At 52.4% G+C, this 9,656-nt stretch overlaps 1 protein-coding gene across 3 annotated transcripts in view; it reads right to left on the bottom strand.

Annotated features, from left to right (window-relative positions):
* Window positions 1-1,781: 1,781 nt before the first annotated feature.
* Window positions 1,782-9,656, bottom strand: part of MORC2 (MORC family CW-type zinc finger 2) — a 62,472-nt gene continuing 54,597 nt past the window's right edge. For all 3 annotated transcript variants that reach the window (XM_043972165.1, XM_043972160.1, XM_043972153.1), the window contains 2 exons: window positions 8,202-8,390; window positions 1,782-7,630 (listed from right to left, as the gene is read on the bottom strand). In XM_043972165.1, coding sequence (XP_043828100.1) covers window positions 7,562-7,630; window positions 8,202-8,390 — 258 coding nt within the window. In that variant the 3' untranslated portion in view covers window positions 1,782-7,561. The remainder of the gene's footprint in view (window positions 7,631-8,201; window positions 8,391-9,656) is intronic.

Below are 9,656 nucleotides of genomic sequence, written 5' to 3'. Positions count from 1 at the left end.
CCGGGGCAGCTAGGTGGCACAGTGGATAAAGCACCGGCCTTGGATTCAGGAGTACCCTGAGTTCAAATCCGGACTCAGACACTTGACACTTACTAGCCGTGTGACCCTGAGCAAGTCACTTAACCCCCATTACCCCTCAAAAAAAAATACTCCTTCCTTTTCCAGCTATTTATCTTTATGAGGCTGGATTTTCTTGATATACTTCAACCAAAGCAGCAGATTGATGAAGAAGCAGATAGAAGAATCCAATTGCTTTCTACTGAGCTAGACATTAAAGAGATTTGTAAAAATAGGTAAAACAATGCCATGCTTCTCACTAATTGTGTTTTGGAAAACATAATTATTATCATAAAAACATTTTATTTATATTAACATGGAATATGTTTATTATTTTAAATCAGTTAATAAATATTTTTAAATGCATCCGTTTAATTCTCTAATACAGCAAATATTGAGAGATGGAACCCACATAAACAAAAGCCCTTTGGGGCATCCTCAATAATTTAAGAGTGTAAAAGGGTCCTGAGACCAAAAGTTTGAGAGCTGCCTGGACCAGAGACCATGTCCTGTGGGGTTTACCTTCTTAGCCCTGAAATTCCCACTGTCCTCATTGATGAATACCACCCAGCTAGGTCAGTCTCACTTTACTTACTGGCTAGTGTCTTGACAATCATCTCTTGGCCATGCCCTCCTCCCTCCCCAGTTTTGGAACTCTAATCAAACCCACCCTGATATTGCTGTTGGAAAGGGAGTCTCCTATGCCCTAACCAAAATACCCTCCCCAAGGGCATCCCCTCTATGTGTCGTCTCCCTGATTAGAGTGCAAGGAGAGTTTTTTTTTTTTTTATTTCCATCCCCAAATCTAAGTCTAGTGCTTGGTACATAGTAAGGACTTAATGCATTATTTTCCTTCCATCCATCCTTCCATCCATCCATCCAGAGCTATTCCAAAAATGGAATAGGTAACTTCAGCAGGTCCTGGGCTCCTAGCATTACAGATCTTCCAGCAGAGACTGGACAACCACTTGCTAGGTAGGTTTGTAGAGGTGATTCTTAAGTATGGGGAGGACTACCTGGTGGCTGGGGGCGTCTCCAGTTCTGATAGTTTTTGAAGAACCAATGGTCACAATCTTTGACTGGAATCATGAGCTAGGTCCGGGGCTGAAATGGGTTCTGGGAGGGACTGGGAAGATATTGTCCTCTATGGTACTAAGGAAGGCGGGAGGTGGGGAGTTTTAAGGTGAAGACGAGTTCAATTTTGGACTTTAAGATGTCTGTCGGACATCCAGTAAGAGATGTCTGAGAGGCAGTTGGAGATGCAAAATTGGAGGCTGGCAGAGACTGGAGGAAAAAAGGTAGATATGAGAATCATTAGCATAGATGGTCATTCAATTCATGAGAGCTGATAAGATCAAATGAAGTAGTATATAGAGAAAAGTGGGCCAGGACAGAGTCCTGAGGGACACCTATGGTTAGAGGATATGATCTGGAAGATGATCCAGTGGAGACAGAGAAGTGGTCACAAAGGGAGGAGGAGACCCAGGAGAGAGAGGAGTGTCCGAAAAACCTAGAAAGAAAGGATCAAGGACAGTGATCAACAGCGTCAAAGGTTGTAGAGGTGTCAGGGAGAATGAAGATTGAGAAAAGGCCATTGGGAGGCAGGTAGGTGGCGCAGTGGATAGAGCACGGGCCCTGGATTCAGGAGGACCTGAGTTCAAATTCAGCCTCAGACACTTGACACTAGTTGTGTGACCCTGGGCAAGTCACTTAACCCTCATTGCCCTGCAAAACAACAACAACAACAAAAGAGCTCATTCATTGGGAACTTTGGAGAGAACAGTTTGGGTAGAATGCTAAGGTTGGAAGCCAGATTGTAAGGGAGAAGAGGAGAGAAAGCAGAGGCCCATGTTGCTGATGCCTTTTTGAGTCTGCTTCAAGTTTAGCCACAAAAGGCAAGAGACATATAGGGCTATACTGGGGATGGATCAAGTGAGGATTTCTTCAGGACTGGGGAAACATGAACATGTTTGTAAGCAGCAGGGAAGGAACCATGAAAGAGGGAGAAACTGAAGATGACAGGGTGAACAATCTGTTGGAGGAGATGGATGGAATGGGATCACTTGAGCAGGTAGAGGGGTCAACCTTGGGAAAGAGTAAGGCCACCTCATCAAAGAGGGATGAAGGAGAGTGGCAAAAGGCATCTGAATGATAGATGAGGAAGAGGGGAGAAGAGGGAGCTCATGGTGAATGGCCTGAATTTCTCAGTAAAATATGAGGCAAAGTCTTCAGCTGGGGTGATGGGGGGGAACATGGGAGGTTTGAGGAGAGAGAAGGGTTTAGAACTGCTGTGGAGAGTGGGACAAAAAAGCCACTCTTCCTTCTTCCCACCTGGCATGTACTCCTTGATCTAGTGACATTGTCTTCTTTGCTGGTCATCATAAGACACTACATGGCCCAGCCTCGGGCACTTTCAATGGCTCTCCCCAGCCCCCCCATGCCTAGCATTCTTTCCTTTCCCAATTCCACCATGACTTTCATAGCTCTCTTTAAGTCCCAAGTAAAGTCCTCCCTTCTGCAAGAGACCTTTCCTGACCTCCCTTCCTTCTAGTGCCTTCCCTCTGAGATTATCTCTAATTGATCTTGTATGTACCTTGTTTGACTATAGCTGGTGGCATGTTCGCTCCTTGAAGGCAGATCTGTGCTTTTGTCTCTTTTATGGCATCCTAGTGCCTAGCACACAGGAGGCATTTGATAAAAGCTTATTGACTTCACTTGGCTTGTTGGCCCCTTAATGAAGGGACCCTGGAGATGGCTGAACTGGATTCTGGGAACCAGACTTGCTGTCCACCTACCTCCATCTTCACAAAGATAATTTCCAAGAAGCTCTGCTTAAAAAGCCCGGGTAAACTCTACCCACCTGGTTGCCCTGAAGCTCACAAACGTGGACACTGGGTACATGCATATATCTTCGTCACTAACTGTACTGTTAAAGGAAGGCAATTCTGGTTCTTCCTGAAGCCCCACAGGGACAGTCATTTTCCTTTCAGTCTTCCCTGTGCTCATTCACGGCCTTGGTCAGCGACAAAGTCTTGAGCTTCCAGAACAAGGGAACAAGGGCAGCACTGGCCTGGGTGGGAGCGCCACCTTGCGGCGGCATCATGCCATAACAACTGCATTGTGTGTGTAATGATGCTATCTGGTCCAACCCCACCCCCCCCAACATCCACACGCATCCTGTCTATAATTTCACCAATTAGTTATCCAAGCTTTGCTTAAAGGGCCCCAGGGATGGGAGCTCAGAATCACCCAAGTCTCAACAGTGGAAGGGAATCCAGAGGCCAAGAGACCCCTTCCTACCCTCACCAGCTAGACAACCCAGTGAGGGAGAACTTCATCCCGGCTTCCACCGAGCTCCTTCGCTTTCTCCTCTGAACCCACACCACCTTCCACTTGGGGACAGCTTTTTCAGAGCCTAGGTTCAAGCTAACATTCCTTGCACCTGAGGCTTGACAAGAGCACAGCATCTGGTTGGAAAACCTAGTGGAGTGATGGTCAGGGCATGCTTCAGGGTGAAGAAGATGGGGAGGAGGGCACCTCGTCACAGGATGGTAGACCTGGAGCCAGAAGGAACTTTACAGGGCACGCAGTCCAACCCCTTCATTTTATAGTGGAAAAAACAGGCCCCAAAGGGGAAAGGATCTGACCGAGGCCACGAAAATCAACTGCAGAAAAAACCCACATTTGCTCACAGAACTTGATTTGGAAGAGTCCCAGTGGCTGAGTTCAGTCCAACATAGTCAGCGAGGGGTCACCCAGCCTGTCTGGAGACTTCCAAGGAGAGGAGCCCCCAGCTGGTGAGCAGTCCAGCCCACTCTGGGGCACCTCTCATCGTCAGACCAGGCCCCTAGGCTGAGCAGAACAGTGATCGTGGCCTCCAAGACTCCTGGCTATTCAGGTTTCATCTATCCACGCCCATCACTACCCTGCCTGCCTTCCTCCCAATGCGCCCCAGCTGGCCAATGTCCTTAAATCAGCGCTCAGAACCAAACACTCCGAATGGTACTGGAAACTACATATGCCCCTCAATGCAGGCCATCACCCTGCTGACTCACACTGAGCCTCACCATGGTCCATTTAAACCCCAGATCTTCTTCTGAACTGTTGTCTCTCCACATCTCTGCCACATGATGGTGGTGCTTTGGGGTCCTCAATATAAACCACTGAATTTCCTAAGATTCATCCCAACGATAGCCTGTTGAGATCACATCGTTATATACAATTATGGTCCGTATTTGCACAGCACTTTACAAATAACTCATTTGGTCCTCACAACAACCCCGGCTGCGGGAGCGACTTGCACAGGGTCACACAGCAGATAAGAGGCTGAGGCCAGACTTGAGCTAAGGTCTTCCTGAGCCAAGCGCTCTATCCACTGCACCACCTTCTTTTCGATTTGGATTCTCTTCGTTGTGTTAGCTTGAGCATAATGACTTTATCCAAGTCATCACAGGGCCAAGTGACGAGCCTGGGGGTGGGGAGGTGGGGCCTCCCTGGAGATGTTAAAGACAGTATTCACCAAGTCTGGCCACATGACCAGTCCTGAGCCCCTCCAACTCCATTATCATTTAATCCGTCTCTCTCCACATTCTCTACAAGGACACAAGATACTTTATTATCAGAAACTTTGCTGAAATCTAGTTAAACTCTACCCACAACATCCCTCTCATCTACTAGTTTAGTGATCGAGTTTAAGAAGGGAATAAAATGAGGTCCAGGCTCCAAGTCCAGGCTCTTCTTCCCCAGCCCTGCCACCTCCAATGGGGGGGGGTCGATGGGGGGTGGTCATGAGGAGAGCACCTGGTTGAAAATGCAGCAGCAACAGTTAGTCCCAGTGCATAAGAACCAAGGAAGATGAGCTTTGGGCCAACCATGTATGAAGTAGAGGAGGCTGTGAAGACATCCCAGGTCCTTCCCCAGCAGTTGAGCCCCACAACCACCTCCACAAGGGGCCCACAGGGATCTGGGAGGGCAGGGAATCTTGGTGGTAGCAAAGATCATCCTGGGTGCAGGCTTCTGGGGGGTGAGGGCACCCCTCCGATCCACAGGAGCTGAGCTCATTTCCTGGACAGTTTTGTTGTTCAGTCATTTCAGTCACGTCCGACTCTCTGTGACCCCATTTGGGGGTTTCTTGGTTTTGCCGTTTCCTTCTCCGGCTCATTTTACAGATGAGGAAACTGAGGCAGACCAGATCAGGTGACTTGTCCAAGGCCACCCAGCTAATGTCTGAGGCCTGATTTGAATTCAGGTCTTCCTGACTCCAGGCCCAGTGCTCTACCCGCTATGGTGCCCCTTGGCTGGGAGAGATGGGATAGTCCCAGGATCAATGATGCTCACGGCGGGAGATGGTCCGGCTTCCAGTTGTGACTGTTGTTCTCTCAGTCTCCCAGTTGAGTTCAATCTGTCGCTAGGCAGACACTGGATGCGGGGCCTCCTGCAAGGGAGGGGCATCAGTGAAATGTGTCCAAACGCACCAGGGTCCTGAGGGAGCTGGGAGACAACACTGTGACCACACCCCGATTCCCTGTCTTGGGTCCCAAGAGGCTTGCCCAAATCCTAAGGTTTCCTGGGTTCCTTGGGCAGCCTGGAAGACAGAGGGACGGGCACCAAATTAGGCCATGGTTGGACTTGGCTGATCTTCTCAATGACCTTCTAAAGCGTGGGGACTGGAGGCTGGAGAAGCTGCCAGGCGCCAGCTGAGGGCCCTGGCACAGGCCTGCTTCCTTTATCTTTGGCACATGGGCTCCCTCGGACCCAGTACAGGGTGGGGGGCCCAGGAGAAAAAGGACAGATAAAAGACCTGCGAGAAGCACGTGGAGTCGTCTACACTGGCTGTCACGGGCAAGCTCTCAAGCGGTGTCGCTTGGGGGTGGGGAAGGTCAGAGAGGCTGCCCCACAGGGCACGGGAGGGCAGCCAAACCAGACTAAAGCAGAACTGGGAGATGCTTAACACAACAGCCAAACAGAGATGTTACATCTTACATTAAGTCGACATATGGCCCAAAGGGATGGCTCCATGGCTGAGTGGTCCCTGTTTCTGTAAGGTGGGTGCCACTGGTGTAGAGGACACAGCACCAGACTTGGGAGTTCAGAGATGTGGGTTCAAATCCTGCCTCTGACACCATCAGGATGAATCCCTTGGTCTCTCAGTGCTCCAGTTTCTTCAGTCACAATAGTAATCAAGATAAAAATAGCAGCAGCTCACACACACACACACACACACACACACACACACACACACACACACACACACACACAGCGTGCTCAAGGCTTCCAAAGCCTCTGTGTGGGTGATCTCATTTGATCCTCACAACCACCCTGGAGGGACAGGCTATTATCACCCTCATTTTACAGAAGAGAAAGACTGAGGCAGGCAGCAGGGAAATGAATCGTCCAGGGCCCCAGGCTGCTGTCCGAGAGGCCAGATTTGAACTCGGGTCTTCCTGACTCCAGCAGCCGAGCACAATGGACATCACCTCCTTCCCAGGGCTCCTCCTCACACAGGCACACACCCCTGGGCCGGTGAAGTCACAGGTGTAGACCACCCTCACCCCCCACCCCCCCCCATACACACACGCACACACAGATACAGCTTAGGGATACGCTACTCATTCCACGCAGGGGCTCATGCTGTTATCGATCCACAACAAAAAAGACGCGCCTGACTCATCAGTGCCAAGTCTGCTTGGAAGAGATCAGCCCCACGCCAGGCAGGTCCTTTGAAACCATCAAGTCCCACAATCTTCCTTTTTCAGAAGAGAAAACTGAGGCCGGTGGGGAAAGGAGCTTGCCCAAGAGCACCTGGTGGAGGTGGCTGAGCCAGGGTTCAAGCCCGAGTGCCAAGGCTCCAGGACCAGCTTGTTCTACCGGTGGCGTGGTGTGAAGCATCTTCAAGTCAGAAAAGGAAGAAACAAAGATGGTGGGGCACCGAGCGTTAAACCTTTTATTATCAGCAGGTTGGGAAATGTCCGCTAGGGCCAAGGGCAACAGCTGGCAAGGCGCTCTCTGCTCTGCCAAGGGCAGAGGACCCACAAGGATGCCCAGCCCATGCCTGCATCTTCTTCATCCCTCCTCCAAGGTCAGAAATGGGGGGAGTGCCCGAATCCATCAAGTCTGTCTGCTGTCTCAGAAGGCCCCAACCCCCTCCTTCGCACCCTTATCCCGGGTAGCCAAGCATATCATGCCCTCGGGCCGCCGTCCACGTGCATAAGCAGGGGTAGAGGGGGAGATGAGGGAGCTTCCAGAAGACCACCCCCCCACCCGAAGGGCCTCTTGCGGCCATAAACGAAAAAGCATTACCTCGTGGGCTCTTGTTTCGTTTAAAAATAAATATTTATAAACAAAGGGAGGGAAATCTGAAGAACTACAAGGTTTCAAAGCTTCCCTTGTGACGACACAAGTGTCTTGGGTGGGTAGAACCTCGAGAAGGTGGTCCCGTGCCTCAGGGCCAGGCCAGGTGCTGCCCTCTTGGCCGCCTAGGTCTCCCTGGCCATTGGCACCTGGCTCAGTCTCCCTTGGTGATCAGGTCCTCGATGTAGGCATCCAGCTCGTCGTCAGTGTTGATGTCGATGTCCTAAAATGGGGTGTGAGAGCCAGGCTGAGCCAAGCAGGTGCCCTGGGGACCCTTGAGAGCCAGCCCTGGCCGGGCCCAGGGAGGCCACTGGGCTCTGAGACCCTGGCAGGGGTGGGGGAGGGGGCTGTGAGGGGCTCTCGCCTGGGCATACACAGCCACCTGCCTTCACCTGGGGCCGCCACGGCTCACTCACGCTGGCCCCCCAACAGCTCCATAGGTGTGTCTCACCTCCACCCCCTCATCTTTGCTCAGGCTGTCCCCTGAGGCCTTTCCCCAACACCCTCCAGATGTTAATGCCCTTGCATGCTGTCTCTCCTGGCTAGGCTGTAAGGCTGCAGAGACCAGTGGAGGGCGCGGCACATAGTGGCGCCTCATTAATGCTTACTGAATGGCCAATGACCCTCACTGTTGCTCCTGGAGATGCTTAGGGTCAATGTCCACCCCAATATCTGGGATCGTGTGCAGGATAAAGACTCTGCATCTGCCTCAGACAAGGTCACCCAGAAGTCATTCTGGGCTAAACTCGAACCCAGAGCTCACACCTGTACACCACAGATGAGGCCCTGCTTACCTCTTGCACTTTCTGGAGCAGGGCCACAATGTTTGTCCTCAGCTTCTGCAACTTCTCTTCGGTCTCTCGCAGCTTTCTCTCTGAGGTGCGGAGGTTCTCCTCCGAGGCCTTGGCGCGGGCATCGGCACGGGTCTGATACGAGTTGCACAGATTCTGTAGGCCTACCTCATACTGTTTGAAATACTCCTTCTGCAGAGGAAGAGGAAGGCAGTCAGGCTGGGTACGAGGGGCCCGAGGGCAGAGGGTCAGCCCCATCTCCTTCCCATCCAGGGTTGGGTCCGAGTCTGGCCCTTCTGGACACAGGACAAGGACTGAAGGAAGAGACCTCCTTCCTGGTCAGCCTGACTTGTCCTGATCTCAGGCAGATTTTTGCAGGACTTCAGGGACTCAAGAGATGCCCACCAGGGGCAGTGTGGTACAAAGGACTTAGGCTCAAGGCAGCTTGAGAGACCTGTGGGCCTGGAGTCAGTAAGATCTGAGTTTGAATCCATCCTTATCCCCCTGCTGTGTAACCCTAGGTGAGTCACTTGGCCTTCATTTGCCTTGGAGCGCTGCTGCGCAGACACTGGGTCTCACAGTGAGGATAGGGCCACAGGATTGGATGGCCTTCAAGGCCCAGCGGACAGAAGATGTCCTTCGCTCCCCTCAGAGCCTCGGGCTCTGCCCAAAGCCCTCCCAGGACAGCTGCAGAGGGGCCCAGCCCTGAGTGGCAGCAGTCTCTTCCCGAAGGCTCTGCGGCATCCCCATGGGGCCGTCTGTATCATGGCCTGGCCTCTGGGCTGGCTCTGGTCTGTCACGGTGTGACTTTTGGCGAGCCCACAGCACTTTGGTGTCTGTACCCCAAGGCCATCCGATGCTGCCCCTCCGTTCCCACGGGTTGAGGAGGCCTGAAGGATCTGGGTCTGTGGATGGGAGGCCCCTGGCAGTGAGGAACCCACAGAGAGCAGCTCGTTTCACGGAGCCGAAGGACCGGCACCCTCCACACCCTGCATCTTCTACATCTTTCGGGTGGCTGTGAGAGGGTGACGCTGCACGGGCCGCTATTCAACGTCACCTATGGAAGCCAGCTGGGCACAGGCAGGCACACAGGCCGGGCGCCAGTGATGTTCTTTCAGTCACCTCTCTCCAGTTCTAACCAGGGCCAAAGTTCCATGTGTGTTCCCATCCAGACCTCTGGCTGATGCTTGACAGGCTGGGAGGTGGGGGTGGGCCTGGCCCGGGCCTCAGGGGAAGGCGCTGCTTCCGCTCTGCTTTGTGCGCAAGTCCCTCTCACTCTCTGGGCCTCCAGGTAAGGCCCATCTGGCTCTCGCTCCATGCCCGGGCCCCAAGCATCACCATTCCAGAACTCTTGGGTGTCTTCAATTTGCCTTGGAATTCCAGGCTGGGACAGGAAATCTGGCTGGCAGGTCCTCAGCCCAGGCTCTGGGCTACTTTCCTCCAAGACGAGTCCACTGA

This window comes from Dromiciops gliroides, chromosome 1 (genome assembly GCF_019393635.1).
Source record: "Dromiciops gliroides isolate mDroGli1 chromosome 1, mDroGli1.pri, whole genome shotgun sequence".
NCBI lineage: Eukaryota > Metazoa > Chordata > Mammalia > Microbiotheria > Microbiotheriidae > Dromiciops > Dromiciops gliroides.
The sequence above is the reverse complement of the archived record's forward strand: the minus strand, read 5'-3'. Positions and strand labels throughout refer to the sequence as shown.